The sequence below is a fragment of the Echeneis naucrates genome, chromosome 13 (assembly GCF_900963305.1).
Source record: "Echeneis naucrates chromosome 13, fEcheNa1.1, whole genome shotgun sequence".
Classification (NCBI taxonomy): domain Eukaryota; kingdom Metazoa; phylum Chordata; class Actinopteri; order Carangiformes; family Echeneidae; genus Echeneis; species Echeneis naucrates.
In genome coordinates, this window is record NC_042523.1 from 5145879 (window position 1) to 5166942 (window position 21064).

Here is a 21064-nt window from a genome sequence, read left to right on the forward strand (position 1 = left end):
AACCCAAATGCATTAAAGTAGTATAACCCTAATGTTGAACCTGGTGTTTAAATGAGACTGTTGTTTCACATACTTTGTCATTCTGTGTGTGCATTAAAGCACATTACATTGTACAAATTTGGTTCTGTGGATCACTGTGAACTATTATTGTACTAGACTTATCCTCTGTGTGTTTACTTGGTGGTCTCCACTGGTTTGGGATCAAAGTTGCCTTCAGCATCTACAGAGGCCTTTTTCTCAGTGTGGGAGGAATAGGTGGCATCCACATAGTCAGGAGGGATGGCTCCTGCTATGGCACAGAGGCAGGGCATGGCAATCTTGAAGAGTTCTGCATCAAATTTCTATGGCGTAAAAGACATAAGAAAAGTCCAGTTGGTAAGGGCATGAACTTCAAACCTGTAACAAAGTAGGAGGACGACATGTCTCACCTTGTGTGCCAAAGATTCAAAGATTCCCCAAAAGAGTTTGCGAGAAAGATGCAGCTCTTCCTCTGAAGTCACCCCAAAGTTAGCCCATCCATTAGGCAAGCAGTAATACTTCCAGCAGCGCTCATAGTGATTGGTCAGCAGCTGAAATAGTCAAGTTACAGAGCCAAGTCAAGGACATATATCAGATATAATAAATATAAAGTTTGAACTTAGACGATAATAACTGTATTTTAATATATGCTTTTGTACTGGCTCTCCCAACTTTACCATCATCTACCATACCAGTGTTTAAACTGATAGCAGCTCGTGCATTGCCCATGTAAAGTATGCTAACTTTATTTTTGTTTATGGTTGATACTGCTTTATTTTCTACTCATAAAAAATACAAGTCAGAACAATACAAGCAAACAAAACAAAATAAATGTAACCACAGACAAACCTTAAGAGGCATCTTTGCATATTCATTGAGGATGGGCACATCAAATACCAGCCTTCTAAGCAAATGCTGCAGCATGGAGGGTCGAAGGTACCTGGGAATATCATCAAAATGCTTCATCAGCAAATTAAGAATGGAACCATTTGAAATAAGCAATGACATTATTTTCATCATGTCTTTCGTGCCCAAGTTTGAATATTTAGTCTATATGAATGTGTATGCTGTTTTTTCTTTAATGTCTGATCTTCTCACGCAAAACAAACAGTGGAAAGCAGCATATTTCTGTTTTTTTTTTTTTTGTTGTTTTTTTTTTTAGCACTGACTTGCAGAGCGACATGAGGCACTCCTCGATGACGTCCCTCTGAGCTTTGGTTAAGGCTCGGCCACGGGACAGACGATAGATGGTGTGCAGCATAGAATCGATCATGATGGCACGGTGGTCTGTCCCAGCAAACAGTGGCGCACACTTAGTGAGTAGAGGCAACACAGCAGAGCAGAGGTAGCGGTTCAGCGCCAAGGCCATCTCAGTTGTACTGAATGCCACCTGTAATCAGAGAAAAAGAGCGAGCAACAATGACAACAAACATTGAGTGCAATATTTTTGGGGAGGGAAAAACATAAAATCACATCAACAGATGGATTTCTGAAGTTGATGGAGGTGACATTTCTCTTGCTGTTTAGGGTTTTTGCCTCCTCACCGTGTCCAGAGAAGCTGCAGCTCTCATGTCAGGCAGGAAGCCGACCTCCAGCACATGAAGCAAGAAGTCCTGGTTCTCAATACCATACACTCTATCAAGGAACAGAACCATGGAGGCTTTGTGGTCTGGCACAAAACTGGCCGACATCTTGGGCTCAACAATCTGACCATCTGAGGTTTGGAAAAAAATCACGTATGTAAAAAATTATATTGTTTTGTAACAGTTTGTTTGTACGCCACCTTTGTGTCTAACCTTTGCCATGGGCTGGAATTTGCACAGGCAAGCTGATGACTCCCACCAGGTCTTCAATGGGCACCAGAGACCTAAGGATTGCCCTGATTCTTAGAGCTTCTCCCTTGCCTGCTTGGATCACCTGTAGATATAAACATTTAAGGCGTACTGTATGAAACCAACTATCAGCTCATCAACAACTTGACGACTGCTCCTGGAAGGTTAAGAGAAGATAATGGTTTGAAAAGGCATTCTACTCACATGCATCTCAGGGGCACAACGACCCAGCAGATCAATCAGGGCTGAGTAGAAAGACATGATAGCATTTCCCAGATGCACACGGTTCTCCTCCTGCTGTTCCTCACCACCAAACCTACCAATGAACATTATTTTTTTTTTACTGTACTTGGCACTGCTATAAAACAGTATACCAAACAAATTGGTTGATTTATTCATTGTCTTAGTTGTTATTTATTGAATCAAACAATGCAGCTTTATCAAATGTTGCCATTAATATCCTCTATGTAGTTCAAATCAAATCAAATCTAATTTATTTATACAGCACCAAGCCCCATAACAAAGTTGCATCAAGGAACTTCACACATAGAGCAAGTCTAGACCAAACTCTTTATAAATTTATTTAAAGAGACCCAACCGATCCCCAGATGAGCAAGCACTTGGCGACAGTGGCAAGGAACAACTTCCTACTGTGCCATTACTTACATAAAGCGTCTGTCTTTCTTGACAGTGGGTCCATCTCGGGCTGGATCCTCTGAGATTTTGATAGCCTCCTCCATGGCAGCCAGTAGACCGTTTCCACCCTCTCCTCTCAGGGCTGGGCCAAAGCACTCGGGTCGACGGATGAGCAGACGGACCACAACATTGGCGTTCTCCTCCACGCTCTCTCCTGTGAGCAGTGGGTTGCAAATTTTAGAGAAGATTGCCCCAGACATAAAAGTTTCATCATTACTTGAGGGGGCTGACCATTCACAAACACGGTAGAGCGGAGGAAATCCAGGTATCGCTCTCCACCGCAGGGGTTCCAGCCAATGTCGGGGTAACCCTTAGACAGGAGCATTGGGCACATCTGCAGTCCGCAGCCTGCCAAGTATGTCACCACCTACATCACCAAGAAACACCATGAGCTGATAAGTGTACCCTATCATGTCTTTTTCTTTCTTGCCATTTTCAATCTTTTCAAACCATTTCTAGGTCCTGCTCTTGTAAAGCCAAAGCCAGCTCATTGTTGTCAATGCAGGAAGCAGCAGCTACGTCCAGAGGTGTGGACCCCCTCATTCCTGCAAATGTAAAATAAACACAGTGAGTCTGCATTCTTTCCCTCATATACATCATCATTCTCCTCAATTTTTCTAAAGTGTAATGCATTAGTATTAGCTTTGGTGTTTTCATTAATGTCATGGTCCTTTCCTGGTGTTACCCATCTCTCCCACCTCATCTACCAACTGCTATTCACCTGTGAACCAGCTAAGCAGCTCATCACCTATTAAACCACAATATAAGCCTCTCCTTCTCTACCATTACTGGCCTCCATGCAAGATCTTCCAGCATTCCTCTGTGGAGTGATTTCACCATTGTGCACCCTGCCTGTGTGTGACCAGCACATTTTGTCTTTGCCCCGGTATGCAAAGGGTGGACCGACGTCATATTAAACTCTATGGATTAAGAATGGGATGTCACTTAAGTTCATATGGCAATCAACGCAGCTGAGCGAATACTTTTGGCAATAAAGCGTATGTTTATCCTGTCTGGGCTACACAGAAAAGTGTTTCAAGTAAAGTTGCTCTAGTTTCACAGTGTACTGGTTTTGGGTCCTTAAGGGGTCTTAAGCTGCTTTGGACAAATCAAAAAAGATAAAAATTGAATTCTTCCATGCTGACACTAACCCAAGCCGATGCCACTGTTCTGAAGCAGGTAGCTCAGATGGTCAAACATGGAGCGCTGGTTCTGTCGGCTGATACGACAGAAGTAACACAGGAAACGGCAGCAGTTTGTCACCATTTGAGGGAATCGGATCTCCTAGGGTAAAAATGTATAATGATGCATTAAATCTACTCTGCTATGAACTGCTCAAGTCATAAGAATGAATAGGAAACAAACTACTTAGCTACCTTTGAGTCACCTCCTCCGCCCAACACATTCACCATCACCTCCATGACAGTCTCATGCATACCGAGAGCTCTCATTAGATTTGGGTGTTGGTAGAAAACCTTGTTGTTCATTATATTCCTGTATTTTTTTTATTTTTTTTTATGGAAAAATAAGATCATATGAAAAGTTTAATGAGTGATGCATTAGAAAACAAACATGAATGAAAAAAATAATTTAGACCCTAATTCCAATAAACAAATTAATGTTCATATTTCAAAAATTATAGCAGTGTAGTTCAACTCATAAATCCTAAGTTATATATTATTTGGAGCAAAATGTAATATCAACATCACCTCTTTCATGTTTACCAGATTTACAGAAGCCTACATTACAGGGTACAATTCACCCCAACACTGACCCGATGCTCTGGATCATGAGTCGCTCTTCTTCTGGGCCCATCTGCACAATAAGCAGTGAACGTATCTGCCCCAAACACTCAAGCAGGTCCATTGTGTCCTGAACAGACACAGCGTTGATGGCATAGGCTTTGGGCAGCGCTCGGATCAGTTCGCCCAGGCCATCGTACTGCCTGTGGAGAAGGCTGAACATGAGACGAACCAGCTCTGGGTTCTGGATAAAGGACTCCTGTGCCCAGTGTATCATGGTGTGAGAGATCAGTTCCTGAAGGGTGCCTTAGTGAAGCAGAGAGAGAGTGTCAGTGTCACGCAGAATGAATATTTAAAGTTGGAGTTTTAATGTTTTTGGAGTAGCTGGTGCGTCTGCATTCAATGACTATATTTAGATATGAATATTGCCTGTTTTTATTTCCAAATTATTAAACATCTGTTGCCTCATTGTTTTATGGTCCTATAAGTGATTGAATAGTGGTAATAATACAGAAAGTTAGCACTAACCACCAACTTTTGCCAGATATTAATCGGATTTAAGTTAGCTTATTACTCTTACTGGGTTTTGGCTCTTCCTCAACCTCTGGCTTCTCTTCCTCTTCTTTCTTACGCAGGCTCTTGATCTTATCCACCATACTAAGAAGTCTGCCCCTCAGTGAGGTGTCGACCTCCTCCTCTTCTGCCTCCTGCTCAACATGTATACCTGTGTGTAAAATGGGAACACTGTATTAAAAGTACTAAAAGAAAAAAAAATGTGCTGGGTTAAAGAACAACTAGAATCGTAAAAGAATTTCTCACCACAGTGAAGCAAGAGGTCGTTGTGGAACTCCGACAGAGTTTCTCGAACGTCTTCTGGCACTGGACACTCCTCATCCTCTGGATCCTGCTTGAAGTTGGTCAGCAAAAGAACCTTGAAAAGTAGGAGAGGAAGACAGTCCATTAGCATATTAGCATGTTTGTCCTCATTGTGGGGTTTATTGGTGTCACTGTGTTTTCTATGATACACCAAGAGATCACATAAGAAAAATCTCTGCTTGGTACAAGCCTGTGGGAAAAATATTATCCAAATCAATCCAAAATTCAAACCAATTGCAGATAACTGGTAAGGCTGAGTAGGGCATTTTGAATAATGAGTACCTGATCTTGTGGTGGTGAGCGGAACTCGCGGGTCTTGCGTGCAGTCTCAGCAGCCGTCATAGTGAAGGCTCTCATTAACTGGTTGTAACGAACTCGTTGGTTGTTCTGAATACTGTGAACAAACTCATCTGAATACGCCACAATAGCTTCCACCCTGTGCCGCAGCTCACAGTCACAAAAGTATTGCAGGAGTGTGCACATCTGAGAGAGGGAGTAGAATAAGATATGACTTGAGTTATATAAATATTAACACTGATTTTAGGGTTGGATGCTGGGCAGTGTTTAAATATCAGACTGACCTGCAGTTTGACAGATTCTGGCAGCTTCATCTGGAGTAACCCTTCCTCCGGACCCTCATCCTCTTCTTTGGCTTCTGCCTCCACTGCCTCTGCCTCTTTCTCCTCTTCAGCTTTCTCACCATCCACTTTTTCCACTTTGGCCTCTCCCGACTTCTCCCCCTCCTCTTCTTCGTCCTTAGTCTCGGCCTCTCCCTCCTCATCCTCTGCTTTCACCACAGCTTTCAGCTCCTCCTCTTCCTCGTCACCAACCCCTTCATCCTCGAGCTCGGCCTCCTCCGTTTCCTCCTCCTTTGCATCCTCACCGGCCCCTTCATCAGTTCCGCCTTCTGTGGCGTTTTCTCCTTGCTCCTCCTTCTCCTCTTCTTTCCCGCTGAAAACATTCGGGTCAATCATCTTGAGGATGTGTTTGGTGTCTTCATCGTTGAAGATTCCAATGATGAGCAATGTACTAATTAGTTTCAGGATTGGCACAAAGTGGAACTCCACACTCCCTCCTACTGGATCACGCATGGCCTGGCTACCATCCAGCACAGCTTCTGTTAACATGCTGATTGCCCTGGTTTTCAGCTCCTGTGGAGGAAAAATAAGAGCAAGCAAAAAATAAATATATAAGTATTTTAATAAATATAAATATTTTTTGGTAAAAAAGCTTTTGGCAAAAAAGAAAAAAAATATATACATTATTTTATTTTATTTTTTTTTACCAACGCAATCTGTCTCATTCCTTACTTGTAGAGGGAAGATGGGACTAAGAGTATATAGATCAGGGTCGGTGCCAACAAAGTTGATGTGTGAGAAATGCAGCTTTGGCCTTAAGCAGGTGGTGAGGCCAACACCTGGGAGAGAATGGGATTTATTTGCATCAGGATAGAGATGGATGCTCAGAGTCTCATCAGACATGGGGACGATAAACTCCCTGTTGGTGCCCAGGCGTGCCCGTTTGGCAGACTCAAGGTGGATGCTGATGAGCAGGTCATAATATCCGCTGCGGAGAGGTCCGGGGAGGTAGGTGTTCTCAGTGGCGTAGAAAAGCTGGGATTCATCCACATGGCTGCACAGGGCATGGGCCACCCGGTTGTTGCCGAGGGCACACACAGCGCAGTAGAGCATGAGTGTGTGGTAGTGGAACTTCATCAGATCCTGACGCTCCGACAGTTCAAGGATGTCAATACATCTGAGGGGGGAAAAAAAAAACAGACTCAAAGATCAAAATTGATCAGGTAACTCTGGTGCACACATGGAAAATAGCAACATCATGATTAATATTTAGGCATAATCCATATTTGATTTTTCTCTTTGTCTCACAAATACAAGGTCAGATTTTAGAAGCAAAAACATATAAAACAGAAAATCAATAGAGAGCCAAAATACCATTGTATTCAATGATTAATGCGGAAATATATATTTTTTTAATTATTTACAATGCACCATAGGAAATGTTAGGAAAATTTAACTACATGCCTACTGCGGCCATTGACTGTTCCCTACCTGTTCTCCTCTGGGATGTGCAGGGCCATCATGATGAGAGGTTCGGTACATTCCACCATCCAGCCCAGCCTCTCATTCACTTTGCCCACCTCTGGGTTGAGGAAGTGATTGGGCATGCGACTCCAAATGACCGGAGTCAGCATCTGAACATCAAGCCTGGGGGGGCACTGGGGGACTGGATTCTTTCGCTCGCTCCGGAACATGGCCGCCGATATGGGCATAATGTTCTGATTTTAGAGAGAGCCGGGAAGAAGAAAGTAGAAAAAAAATAAATAACTGGAACTATTGGATTAGACTAGTTTTCTTTTGCTCATGTGCACTTTTAGCAGTAGCTCTCTCCATGTCTTCACGTCTTGCTTTGTTTTTGACTCTCTCTCTCTCTCTCTCTCTCTTTTATTAAGGTACAGGTTAAATGACATCTAAACATCAATATCACAGAGTTAAATTATCTTGATAGAGACACCAAGTCAGGGTTAGAGTTAGTGTTTGTCAAGTCAAGCTGGGCAACATTTGACCTGCTGTCAAGACAGGTGAGGAAGAAGGCTGTGAAGAGAGGCAGATGTTAGGGCAGGGCCTTGACTAACATCACTGTCTGGGCCTCTAAAGAGGAACACAGCAAAACAAAGCATGTGAGCAAAGGAAGTTTCTGACCTTGAGTTTGCCCAGCTCCAGCTGCACCATGTTCTGATTGGTGGGCTGAACAAAGACGGCAGGGAACAGCTTGGTGTTGGGCTCCACCTGAAATGAAACAGATTTGGCTTTGGAAGCTGCACAGCAGCGTAATTCATCCAAATTTTAGCATGGAAAACAAACATGTAAATAGACACAATCTATACCGTTACTACATTTACCTGGTAGAAGGTGTTTATCTCCTTTCCATTCGCTGTAAAGGTCATGAGACCTGTGGCTAGGTCAACCAGACAGCCAACCACCATGTCCTCCTGGCTGAAGCGGGTCTGTTGATTGCTGACCAGATCTCCTCCCCAGACCATGTAGCAGTTACTGTGTTTCATACTGCGTAGAAGAACAAAGTTTTATCACTGTGCAGCTCATCCAAACTGCTCACATTGCAGAGATAATAGAAAACAAAGGAGTACAGAGACAAAAAAACAAATAAACACCCACACACTACTAACTTTTACCAAGTTCACACATACATTTTCTTCTCCAAGGGTCTAGAAATTTGAGGACATGGGGACTGCGTTTGTTTCTTTTTTCAGGAAATATAGGTGATGTCTATATCAAATGTATATTAGTGGGGAAATGTTGCATTTTTCTATAACACAGTTCAACGTAAGCATATAGACGGCATTGGCGTACGAAACACAATTTATTTGTTGGAAAGCCAAACCTGTCGTGTATGTTGCCTTTGTCATCTCCTACAGTAAGAGTGACACAGCGGACTTTGGAGAGATCAAACGTTGGATCAAACTGGTGGTAGTCAGGAGTGACCCAGCCAACCCACACACCTGAGGGCTCCTGCCCAGCAAAGATCCTCACAGAATAGTAATACTGAAAACAGAAGATCAGGAAGAAAATGACAATACTACAAAATGAAAATATTAGAGTGGCGCATATAGATCTTACAGTGGATTATAGCTTTACACTATAGCTACAACACTCTCATAGAGTACAGTACAAGCTTTAGTATTATAATGCTAAATAATGTCAGTATTTAATCTGTTTACTCCATAAATTGTCCCAGTTGGATCCCTAGAGTTTTTGTTAAATTGGAGGTGTGAACGCATTATAAATATCAGAGGATGATGGTTAACTCACCGTGGTGGTACTCTGGATAATCTCTGGGTCATCTCTGTCATCAGGGACCACGTCTTCTACCAAACGCGGCACCGCTGGGGGAGCAGGAGGAGGGGCGAGAGGCGTCATCGCAGCTTTCCTAGCTTTAGAGAAAAATCTAATGTGCACAGGAGATAACAGGTTATAAATATCAGAGGATGATCTCACATTTCCTTCGGGATTAGTAAAGTATCTATTTATCTAGGTTTTTGCAGTTTTATTATTTTGTTGTATTCTATTCTATTTTATGTTTTTTTATCATCTTTTATTATTCCATCCATGTTTATCTGCTTATCTGGGGTCGGGCTGCGGGGGTAGCAGCTTCAAGTGGGAGCATATTTTATTATTATTTCTTCTTATTATTGTTATTATTACAACAAATTGGACAGTAAAATCTACACAAACCGACTTTGTTTACTCCAAGACCTTTTATTTTAGAGGCACTGAAATCTCTTCATTCAATAATTTCCATCTAACAGAAGCTTTTTTACTACTAAAACAAAGAAAAACAGAAAAAACTGTTTCATGTTGAATTGAGTCTAGCCATTGTTGAATAGCAGACTCGTGGGTTTCTGTCTGTTAAAGAGTTTGCCATTCAATCTCAAGTTTTAAATTATCACCCCCTACAGGATGGAAAAAGATCATATCTCACTTCCAGGAGCTGGGATGCTTTTCTCTGACCAATGTTTTGCACCTTTATTTCTACTGCAGGCTTCTACTCTAAAGAATAAACTTGCCACGCTTACCCCCTTTTCTTTCCCTTTTCTGACACAGTGTCCTTTTCATTTTCCACAGAGATCTCCTTCGGCACAGATGGCTCCTTCTTTTCCTCCTCCTGCTCCTTTCGGCTAGCAGACTTCTTCAGCACTTCAAACTCAGAGTCGGGCTCCACCACCACCACTTCGTCCTCTGGGATGGTGAGGGCACGGGTAAGAGGGGTGGTGCCTGCTGGGATCTTGAAGGTCTCGTGGAACTGAACAGGCATGCTCAGTCTGAGGAACATCATATCAGTATTGGCGTTCTGTGAGCCAAAGGTTTTATGGGTCAGCTTCAGACACGGGGCGCTGTCCACAGTCCCGTCCACACGGGAGACCTGAAAGACAAAAGTCTAAGTTTAAGAAAAATACCCTGTCCAGTTTTAAAGCTTTATTAAACATTTATAGTGTCACTGACTGATTACCTCAATATGATTGTGATCGGTGGGCACAGGCACAAACTGGGGCAATCCTTTGCTGAACCACATGGTGATGTCTCGCTTCATGTTAATGGCAAATGGTTCAAATCCTTCCTGCAGGCCGCAGATGGCAAAGTAGCGCAGGCTGCTGACATTCTGACCAAGATTAATCCTTCCAACCTGAGACAAGCTCAGGGCACACACTGGAATGAAGCCTGAAGGGCGAAAATGCAAGAAAGGAAAACATATTTTCAAATTGCTGCAAGATGGTGCTCCAATTAAAAAAAACAAACAAACAAACAAAAAAAAACCAAACTTTGTTCCAAGAGATACCTCCCATCTGCTATTGGGGCTAGTGCTCATCTTCAAGACAAAATCTTACCTTCTCCAATTTCAATGTCTTTGAAAGCCATTTCCGAGCCGGAGTCACTGATCAACATTTCTCCATTGAGTGTGAACATGATGTTCATCTCAGTGAGGTCAATCATACAACCAACGACGTCACCAGACTGCCACTGCCGACCAAATGGTTCGTTGCCAATATGCCATCTTTGTGCCTGGAAATGGTTCAATCAATAAATCACTAAGAAAATACAAATGATCATTTGATATGTTTTCTATAAAATAATGATTTACAATTTCTTTCAAAACGATTTAAGTGGCTGTTTTGTGTATGTTCCCCTGCAACTTTTTTCTGACATGCATTTTATGATTTTCAGACTCAATACATAACTAACTGTAATTTCACTGAGTGCCGGTGTTGTTCTAGCTATTCAAGAATCCATCTTCTTTTCACAAATATAATTTGTTTTATCTGTTGTTTTTGAAAAGCAAGCTACACAACTGAATAGTTAAATGAACTCTTCAGATTTAACTGTGCTGGTTTAATGAAGATGAACCTCAAAGATGTCAACTGACCTTATTGCCATTAAAAACATAGGCCAGTTCATCTGCTCCCAGCTCAGTGTCAGAGCGGACATTAGGACGGGCCCAGCCCACTCTCATCTCCCCGGTTGTCACTGCCTCAAACTCAAAGTACCACTTCCCCTGGGTGACAGCGAACGACTTCTCTGCCCTAAAGATTCGCACCTTGTCCCCGCGGGTGTTCTCAAGGCCATGGCCAGCTACAGGGAGAGATAGAAAAGGCAATGAAGGTGTTAAATATCTTATTGACCAAGCCCTGGGTTAGTAGCATGGCATTATATTCTAAATTCAACACATTAGCACGAGGTAAGCTGACTTACTGCTCTCCTGATCTGGAGGCTCAATATTGTAGCCATAGCCAATGAGGGTACGGACAGCGTTGTTCACACTGTCTCGGTTTGTTTTCTTAGTTCTCTCATCCAGCAAGTTGTAAGGTACCAGACGAGGGTTTCGCTTATTTAAGATGTCCTGAGAAAAGTAAAACAGAACATTTTGAATAAAATCCTTCCCAAAGAAAAAGACTAATTTAAGGAAAATATTACAAAGGGCTTGCCTATTTGTGCAAAATATATTTAAAAACATTGGAGAGGCTTTGAGTTAGTTGATTTTTCTGTGGTTACTTGGTTGATATATTCAGCCAATACAAATTAAGTGAACTCAGTTAACTCACGCCCTTTCCCGCAAAAAAATGAAGAATGTATTAAGAAGTGAAAAAGGATTCTTACCTGAACAATGCTGTAGGTCCATCCCTGTCGTACCCGGTCCCTTGCCCAAACATTATGCCCGTTTTCTGCCAGTTTTTCTACAAGCTGGTTCTGGTTTGGGGTCAGTCTAACATGGCTGAGGTCAAGTGGGGCAGGTTTGTAACCATTGGTCATCACATAGCTAGAAAAGAGACAAGAGACCATATTTAGATATATTTATAAGATAGTCCAGAGAGTTGGTTCAGAAAAATTTTGGTCGCCGTACGTCTTGGGCAGCTTAATCTTCTTGAGATTTTCTTCTGCTTTCTCATCACCCATACCTACGTGGCACCCCAGGGCCAGGAGAGTCCTACGTCGATGAAAAGGGTCATTAGTCCAAGAATTAGTTCTTTGACATTCAGATCTCAGAAACTGATATCTCTGCAGAACTTCAACTCACTTTAGAGTCTCTCCAGACATCTGCAGGTTGTAATTCCTCTCTGGTTCAGGGAGACTTTGGAAGTCAACCAGACAAGGATGGAGTTTCTTGTTGTCATCCCTGAACTGTGGTGATGATAGGTTATTCCCTAATTGTTACCCTTTTTAACCTCAACAGACACCAAAAAATGTTTCGCAAAAAAATATTCAAGTTTCTGCTCTGATAAAAATTATGATTGTGCATCACAAATCCATGACAAGATGAAATCATGGTAGAATTTCAGAAATAGTTGATAAAACACAATGATAAAACTGACTTAATCACATAGAGAATAATGATGGACTGATCATAGTTTTAAAATGAATGTACAGCATTTTTTGAAATATTAATATTTATCACACTGATTTATCATTACAGTGCTTTTGGTTCTTTATTGTAGTGCTGACTCCATACTCACAGTCCCATAGGTCCAGCCCTGTTCGATGCGAGTGACCGCCCAGAGTTCATGAATGTTTTCTGCCAACTTCTCTCGGATACGCTCCAAGTGGGGTGGCAACACAATCTATGCAGCAAAAGAAAGTCATCAAACAAAAAGAATACAACACGTACTTTTATGACAAGTTCAAAGTCATATTTTGGAATATGAGCTTTTACTTGGACAGTGTCCACTGGGCAGGGAGTGAACGAGGTGTGGGTGAGGGACTGGGTGGGACCCAGCAGGTTGCGGACGCCATTGAAGTCATGCTTGTACTCCTTGATGGGTTCGATGCGCATCCTCTCCCTGGGCAGCAGCGCCTCGTAGCATGGAGCATAGCCAGGTGGGGGCATGAACTTGAAGTCCCCATGGCGACCACCAAGAAGGAACCGAGCCCTATGGTGACAGGGAGGGAGTCAGTGTCTTCATCACTCCCTCTCTCTCACAGACACATCTTCATGTTCATATTCCATAAACCAATTTGTGTCTTAACCTTTAATAGGCCACATAACAAGGAAAATTTTGAATAAATTTCTGTGTAAATCCCAGAGCCTGTGTTATCCTCTGCTTCTCATTAAAGGGCATATTGCAGGTTCAAGACCACATTGAATCAGTGTTTAGAAAAATAATATAGGAACTTTTTTTTTTTTTTTTTTAATATATTGCTAAATACATTAATTCGGCTTCTGGAGTTGTTTTTGTCAGAAATTTTTACTTCCGCATCCGAAAAAGATAAACGGAAGTGACATAGGCGGACGGGGAGCCGTGAACTTGAACAATAGCAAAACAATGGATACCAATCTCAGTTCAGACAAAGGAGAAACGTTAAATGTGTACAATTACACACATGACGGACTGCTAACTGCGAGCCTCTAATTGGTTATTTTTCTCTATTACTTTATTGTGCGCCTGCTTCCGACAGCCTAGCTGAGGAGGCTGTGTGCACCGGTGGCATTTGCTTCGGCATCCCATGTTGAACTCCATCAGATCGCTTGATCGATAATCCTCCGCTCTAAAGGGTTGCTTGCGGTTGCTGCGTTTTTTTTTCCTGTTGGGAAACCTGACAGGCTGGTGTTTGTGCAGCCTCCACAAGCGCAATAATTTACCATGATGAATGAATGCAATGCAACACTTCTGCAGACACACCGACTCTCTATAACACGGGTGATGGCAGAGCCTAGCATATAGCTTCCTCTGCCTACGTCATATGACGCGTTGTTGAAAAAAAAAGGGGGCGTTTTTAGAGGCTTAGCTCAAAACTCACTTTTTGAACTAAGTTTGCGCTCTTGTGTCTTGAAAGAAATTTTGAAACCTCCATTAACATTCAAATTGTATTTTTTAAACAATATTATTTTGACATTTTGGGGAAAAAAAAAATCAACCTGCTATATGCCCTTTAAACCCATTAAGCCTCATCTGAAAACTGTCACATAGTAGCTGTAAAATCTCTTTTGAGTCATTGGGCTTTACATGGATTATTTGGGTGATGATACATAGATGTTATATGCATTTCCAGTATCACAATAGTCATAACTCACAGTTATGGAAAAATAAAAAGTCATATTTAAGTGTCGACCTGTTCCGAGTGTACCCTGCCCCTTGCCCAGAGTGAGCTGGGACTGGCTCCAGCACCCCCGCGACCCGGAAACGGAAAAAGGGGTAGAAGATGGATGGATGGATATTTAAGTGTAATTCATCACTTTAAGTATTGTGCCACTTTGAAGTTGTTTTCCATCATGTTTATGTTCATCGTGTCTATATGGAATTTTTTTCCCCCAACATTCAAAGGGTGGAAATTAGAATGAAATCATGTGATTTTAAATTCACAACCGTATAGACAACAACATTATTAAACCTGTTCACTGTAGTATCTACGTTAAACAAAGTTAAAATTAATATCCAAAAACAAATTTACATCTGTACTGAGAAAACTGTCCAACAGACCATGAGGAACAACTAAATAATGGATTAGACTTGATCTATGTTTTGCACTTACTTGACTCCAGCAGAGAAGCTAATGACGGGGAAGAAGAGGCCATCTACGTTGAAGTTTTCAAACATGCCCTGAACCGGATGACCATTAATACGGAAGGAGATACTGGGCACGCTCAGATCCAGACAACAGCTGACAACATCATCAGCAGCCAGGGTGTGCGCATTGGGTGCAGCCACCTGTCGGGGTACAGTACCTGAATGGCAGAGCAGAGAGCAAGGAAGCTGTAGAGCGACACAAAGCGGAACATAGTAAATGAAATGGGAAAGTTAGGGGACTAGTCTAACCTGACCACAGATGTAGTCCATCATAGCCATAAGAGTACAGATCATCTCCCACACCATTTCCTCCCCACCCTTCTCCTCCTCCAGGGTAGGGGCTGTAGCCCTCCGTCATAGCCCAGCCCACACGTAGGTGGGTAGCCTGTGCCGTCACAAAGGGTTCCACATAGTCGACCATCATCTCATAGTACCACTTCTTATACTGTGTGGACCCTTCACATGTACCCAGGAAGATATTGGGCCTTACACTGCACACAAAGTAGACAGAAAAGTTTCTTTTAACTTTAAGTGATTAATGTTTTTTAATTCCTAAAAGCAGAAGAGACACTAGAATTTATCTGGCTGTAACTTCGGCACTGTAGAGCAAATTAACACCAATTGAAGTACCTGGTTACATAGTTTACAATGTTAGTCTGCAGCAAGAGCTCACGACCAGGAAGCAGGTTTTCAGTGATGAGGTTCTGGTTGGACCTCACAGCTACACCATTACACACACAGAGAGAGCGCAAGACGTCCAGGACCTAAAAGCAGGAGCAAGACAGACAATAAAGTCTTTGTATCTAAATGTGGCAGAGCAGATGATTTGTATACTCATCGTCTATGATCACAGATGGAACAACATGTTTGTATCTGCAAATGCGATATCAAGATTTCTGCAACATTAAAAATCACCACCTACAACAGTGTCTGGTAAAGTACGAAAGCTGGTCAGCTGAGAGCAAATGGTTTGCTGCCAGTTAATATTACCTTTCCACCCTTTTCCTGGCAATGAGAAAAGACAAACCTTGTGGTTTCTTCCATGCTTGTCCAGGAGAGAGATGATTGATTTAATGTGGTTTTCCTGGATGATGTTCAGAACCTCAGGGCTTTCAATTAGCACACAGTACAACACCTCAAGAATACCTACATGTATGGAGGAGGAAGATGGAAAATACTCAGCACTCTCTTCAAGAGGTTATACACGAATAAGAGGAAGTGTAATGAGTTGAGCAACATGCAGCATAGCACTGAAATCTATATGTTTAAAGATGGAAAAAAATAAATAGAAATATGAATCAAAATCAGTGCAAAAAGGTTCAAGCATAAACAATTTTTCCAATCACATCACAGTTTTCAGTCCAGGCACTGGCATACACTGCTTCTCATAAACTCAACACTAATAACACTAAAACAAGTTTTATCTGTATATAATCCCTTCACTAACTCTGGCCAACTCTCAACACAAAATAGACAATTTAAAAAGTAACTAATTTGTCGGCAAGTGGATGTGTTAGTGAATGAGTGAAGCATATCTGATACCAGAGGAGGCCTCCAGACGGTCCAGCTTGCTGACCAGCCAATCCAGATTGTCACAGAACAATGCGCAATTAGAGCGGTTCCCCCTGATTAGAGAAGCTGTCCGGTGGTGTAACAGAGAGGAAAATAATATCAGTTTTCAGTCAACACAGTGCATTATTTCATTGTGCTGCATCAATTCATAGTAGTTCTTCTACCCAGCAGCTCATAAAGGAGGTTGACAATCTCCTTCCAGGACTCTGCTGCTTCCTCCCCAGCAAATTCAGAAAAGTGAGCAGCAGTGTTGTACACATTCAGGCGGTCAATGCACTCCAGTACAATGGTGATCATTCCCTGCAAATAAAACGGGAAAGGTTACAGTTCTTCTTCAGATTTTGATGATTTCTGTTGCTGAATTAAGAGTTGTGTACCAGACAAATTAAAACTTTAATGGTAAAAACCAGCGATTTAGTGAGTCACAGGGTAAAATTTGTGTAACTCCCAGCAGGTTAGCCTGTGGACGAGATTATAGAAAACCTCCAGGGAATAAAAATGAATGAAAAGAAGGCAGAGTAATAAAAATAAATACCAACTGTATATCTATGTGAGATATGTGTGTGAGGCCTTAAAAGTCCACAGCTGTGCCAAAAGTGCAACCTCCCCTTTTGGAATTAGAATTTATTACAGTAACAGGCACAGACAGCAAAATGAATCGATACAGAGAGTCCGAATGTGTGGGAGATCGTGCAGGCAGCATGCAGATTACCTCCTCTTGGAAGAGGTTCTGCCGATTGCGTAGGGAGCGCAACTTGGTCTGTTTCTCCTCGTGCTCCAGTTCCTCCTCTGGTGGACGAAAGTAGAAGATGAGATCCTGAAGAGAGAGAATGACCCCCTCCAGAGGGAGCGATAAGGTGCCTGGTGACTTGTTCTTCCCACTCAGAGAATCCAGTCCCCTGGAAGAACATAAGGACATTAACAAAAATGTCTACATTTACTCGACCAAAATACGGTCCCATTGCAATGCCTTAAGACGTTCTTAAATATAAATCAATGCATCTGGCCGTAAAGAGAATTGTTCCTCTCACCTTGCTACTTTGGCAAATATACTTACTTGATGAACTGCCGGAAAAGGCCTATAGTGCTGTAAATCATTCGGGCGGCCTGTGACTCTTCAGTCTGGGAGCGGGACACAGTTAGGGCATCATCCATATGACCCTCCTGGTGCAGAATGGCCTAGATACAGAGACAATTAAATAATGTGACGATATTATCCAGTTTTCTTTGTGCATTCCCTACTTGACAATGTAATACCTACACAGATACTGTATGCTTATATTATAAGTGTCTGTAAACCTCTGATAATAACTACTACAATATAATCCACAGTGCTATCACTATATAAGACAGTACGTATCCCCTTTTTGTTACCTTTCTCTTCATCATTCCTAAACGAGCAGCTTTGGCATCCAGGGCAGCGTATGTGAGCCATAGGCCTGTGGACACATGCTGGACGAAGCACATGGACTCTCCATACTTGATCTCTGGAATGCCCATGCCCTCAACATCACGCTTGTGAGCCACGTCTACCTTCTCCTACTCAGGGGAACCAGGATGGACAAAGGTGTAGGAAAATATACTTGTAGAGTCCAACAATTCAGGAAATTGATGAATAATAACACATGGATGGGATCTATTAGATCTGTTAATTCTGACCTTCGAAGGACGGAAGCAGAAAGCAGATAGTTTGGTGTTGGCCCTCTCTGGGTCAACCACCAACAGGCCCTTTTCTTCATCCAGACACAGGTACCGGCCTGTGGTGATATGGCGAATACGGAACGACTGCCCCCACTTCATGTGGCTACCACTCCAGCTACAGAGAGAGGACAGAGAAGACAAGTATGATAACTCAATTATAAATCTCTAGTGAGACAGGCGAGGTAATAAAAATAGGTAACAAATTTCATATTTTGATCTAAATGCCTTCAGGTCAAAATCACCTGATTCTGAGAGGCTCCAACCTCCACAGGGATCGAGCCTGACTACAGACAGTACCACCTTCATAGTGAGCCATCCTGTAGCAGAGTCCAAGACAGAGGGGATACATTCAGTGAGTAAACATATGAGCAAGATATTTTGTATCTGCTTTCTACAGATCTTTTTATCTTCTCACCTGCGCTTTTCCTCTCCTTCCTCTGGTGTGGAGATGGCCAAACACTCATCCATGTGACCGTGGAAGAGCCTGAGAACATGTCCACCTGTGAGATATCCTGAAAGAGGGGGCGCACTCATCATAATCAGTGTGTATACAGTATATAAATGTCTGGATGTTTGAATTTTATTTCTCTTTAAGGCATGACAAAGAATGTCAACCCTTTGCTATTACTTCATCTGTTGTCAAAGTCAGTATAGTCAAACACAATGTGCTTAATTTAGTACAATACTAACCTTTCATGTCATTAATCACACCCATTGGACAGCTACAGTCAGGTGAAAAGTAAATTCAACTATAGACTTAATAACCTCAGCCAGTTTGGAGCTGGCCACAAACTGACATTACCCTGGAGGATTCATCGATCTACTTGGGAACCTATGGGACCCATCCACGGGACGTTTCAGCAGTTGTAATGTGAAGTGCTCTTTGGCAAACTTGAGAAACACAGCACTGAAGTGCAACAATTTGATCCGTGCTGTCCTTCCATGAACACCCGTCTGCCCAATGTTTTGCATGAAGGAAACTCAGGAACAGAGATGGAAGTCAGTCCCAATGATTCCTTCAAGTCTTTTGCTGTAACTCTTGGCTTCTTCTTTACCTTATTGAAGATTTGGAGTCATCTTGGCCTCTGTAAAAGAGGGCACTTTGCCACAGCTCTCTTGCTCCTGCTTTTAGCCACAGATATCATTTCCATCTATAGATGATGAAGACCTAAATTATTTGCGATGACTTTGTCACCCTTTCTAGCTTTATTTACCTGAACTATTTCTGATCATAGGTAATCTGAGAGCTCTCTTTTGCAAGACATGATTCACATCAGCAGATGCTGCTTGTGAATAGAAAACACATTTTTAAGTGTTTCTTATTGGTTACAGTAGCCCTTACACAAAACCTCAAATGCATTTCATTGATTTAATTCCAAGTGTCCTGACTCCATAATCCAATTAGCTTTTGTCGTTTCTATATGTGTGTGAATATAGATGTGTGTTTCCAAAGTTACACAGTAGAGGCAGAGCAAAGTGCATCACACGTTTTTTGTACCTTCAGCTAGTTCACATCCGGAACTAATTGGGTTCATGTTCCACAGAGTCTGCATGAAGGAGGCGTCCACCATCAGATCTCCACTGGCATAGGACAGGTGCTAATATGGGGACAAGAGAAACAGGAAATTAAATGATTCAGTACAGCGGGACTTGTGTTGTTTCTACACCAAACATGGTGGAAAGTGGATACAACATGAGGAGTCTTACCAGATATCTCTCAGAGGACACACTCACAAGGATGAGGTCGTCACCCACCCTGACCTTTTCACCTTCTGACCGCTGCTTAGAGGCTGGATGAATGGTCCACCAACATGCCTCACCTGCAAGATGGACAAGAACATGAAAAACTGCCTAAATGCCATCACAGAGACAGGCAATTGCATTAGATGCATTCACTCAACATAAAAAATAAAAGCTGCTCGTTTACATCTTATTTAAAAGCAGAAGGAATGATTTATACAATTCATACAATTTTGTCCAAGTTTTTCTGTACCAGTTGAGTCTTCTTGTAAGCCCACGTCGAAGGCCAGCTTGTCTGTGAGTGAGCGAGATGTAGTCAAACAGCTGAGGTACTGGGGAGAGGATTCAAGACAGGACCAGAATTTTACCCAAATGCAAAATTCAACAAACGGTAAACAGAAAAAACTGTGAAAAAGCAGTCTTACCATGCCTGAGTGGTGGTGTCTCAGAAGGATGGCATGACCGTACAGTAAGGTACGATGACCTCCTCCTTGGGACGACTAGAACAGGAGCAGACAGAGAGCTATTTAATGCACCACCCTGATGCAACTGACTCTAAACTTCAAATATACCTCTTTTTTTATTTTTACGATATGTGTGGAGGCACAGACCTCCCACGCCAAGTGTATGACGAATCTATTCCCTCAGACAGGCTAACTGTTGTTGGCTCAATTTTTAGAAAAATTGAAGGACAAAGCACAAAGAGAGTCAAGTAATAATCAAAGCAGGACTGAGATATTGGTGAATCGGCACAATAGCTTGGTGTATGCCACAGCTTTTGAGAAGGTATCACAATTATGTAAAGTACCAACAATAACAACAAACTCGAAACTGAATCAACATAATCACACAAAAGGCAAACACGTGAGACCATCCTACCTTTTCTCAACATCCAGCAAGGATGCAACAAGAAAACACAATTACTGATGGCAGTTGGAGATGGACCAGCAAGAACAGCCATTAACTGAGCCAGTCCTTGGCCTTTATTTAGAGTTAAGCACCCATAAACCCCTGGGACAAGTTAGGGGTCGGTATGTCATGGAAGAGCATTAAACCATTAGCCTGGTCCACAGTAGAAATAGTATGTCCACGGCTCATCCACGTCTTTCAACTCTTAATGGGCTGAAAGAACCAGTCACAATAGCATACCTAATAAATTCTTGGACGAGAGAGCCTTGCCACAAACGTTTTTATGAGCTAAGCTTATACTGTCTTGAAATTTGAAATTTAGTGGAACACAAATACATTACGACTTCAGCTCTCTACATTCCGGGTTTATAAACACTGATCACCAA

At 42.2% G+C, this 21064-nt stretch overlaps 1 protein-coding gene across 7 annotated transcripts in view; it reads right to left on the bottom strand.

Moving 5' to 3' along the window:
- Positions 1 to 21064, bottom strand: part of ryr1b (ryanodine receptor 1b (skeletal)) — a 63369-nt gene that overhangs the window by 28975 nt on the left and 13330 nt on the right. For all 7 annotated transcript variants that reach the window (XM_029518194.1, XM_029518193.1, XM_029518192.1 and 4 more), the window contains exons 4-52: positions 20195 to 20269; positions 20023 to 20101; positions 19737 to 19849; positions 19528 to 19627; positions 18445 to 18541; positions 18272 to 18346; positions 17988 to 18144; positions 17703 to 17867; positions 17386 to 17507; positions 17041 to 17227; positions 16493 to 16628; positions 16299 to 16394; positions 15784 to 15902; positions 15387 to 15520; positions 15006 to 15247; positions 14722 to 14914; positions 12905 to 13121; positions 12708 to 12812; positions 12272 to 12375; positions 12098 to 12181; positions 11854 to 12013; positions 11449 to 11596; positions 11123 to 11328; positions 10587 to 10761; positions 10211 to 10419; positions 9777 to 10123; positions 9013 to 9148; positions 8585 to 8745; positions 8085 to 8247; positions 7885 to 7971; positions 7234 to 7460; positions 6475 to 6919; positions 5746 to 6315; positions 5447 to 5647; positions 5108 to 5219; positions 4869 to 5012; positions 4321 to 4594; positions 3923 to 4040; positions 3698 to 3830; positions 2997 to 3091; positions 2778 to 2913; positions 2517 to 2700; positions 2055 to 2166; positions 1815 to 1935; positions 1563 to 1732; positions 1188 to 1408; positions 868 to 958; positions 429 to 569; positions 178 to 341 (exon numbers count right to left, since the gene is read on the bottom strand). In XM_029518194.1, coding sequence (XP_029374054.1) covers positions 178 to 341; positions 429 to 569; positions 868 to 958; positions 1188 to 1408; positions 1563 to 1732; positions 1815 to 1935; positions 2055 to 2166; positions 2517 to 2700; positions 2778 to 2913; positions 2997 to 3091; positions 3698 to 3830; positions 3923 to 4040; positions 4321 to 4594; positions 4869 to 5012; positions 5108 to 5219; positions 5447 to 5647; positions 5746 to 6315; positions 6475 to 6919; positions 7234 to 7460; positions 7885 to 7971; positions 8085 to 8247; positions 8585 to 8745; positions 9013 to 9148; positions 9777 to 10123; positions 10211 to 10419; positions 10587 to 10761; positions 11123 to 11328; positions 11449 to 11596; positions 11854 to 12013; positions 12098 to 12181; positions 12272 to 12375; positions 12708 to 12812; positions 12905 to 13121; positions 14722 to 14914; positions 15006 to 15247; positions 15387 to 15520; positions 15784 to 15902; positions 16299 to 16394; positions 16493 to 16628; positions 17041 to 17227; positions 17386 to 17507; positions 17703 to 17867; positions 17988 to 18144; positions 18272 to 18346; positions 18445 to 18541; positions 19528 to 19627; positions 19737 to 19849; positions 20023 to 20101; positions 20195 to 20269 — 8051 coding nt within the window. The remainder of the gene's footprint in view (positions 1 to 177; positions 342 to 428; positions 570 to 867; positions 959 to 1187; positions 1409 to 1562; positions 1733 to 1814; positions 1936 to 2054; positions 2167 to 2516; positions 2701 to 2777; positions 2914 to 2996; positions 3092 to 3697; positions 3831 to 3922; positions 4041 to 4320; positions 4595 to 4868; positions 5013 to 5107; positions 5220 to 5446; positions 5648 to 5745; positions 6316 to 6474; positions 6920 to 7233; positions 7461 to 7884; positions 7972 to 8084; positions 8248 to 8584; positions 8746 to 9012; positions 9149 to 9776; positions 10124 to 10210; positions 10420 to 10586; positions 10762 to 11122; positions 11329 to 11448; positions 11597 to 11853; positions 12014 to 12097; positions 12182 to 12271; positions 12376 to 12707; positions 12813 to 12904; positions 13122 to 14721; positions 14915 to 15005; positions 15248 to 15386; positions 15521 to 15783; positions 15903 to 16298; positions 16395 to 16492; positions 16629 to 17040; positions 17228 to 17385; positions 17508 to 17702; positions 17868 to 17987; positions 18145 to 18271; positions 18347 to 18444; positions 18542 to 19527; positions 19628 to 19736; positions 19850 to 20022; positions 20102 to 20194; positions 20270 to 21064) is intronic.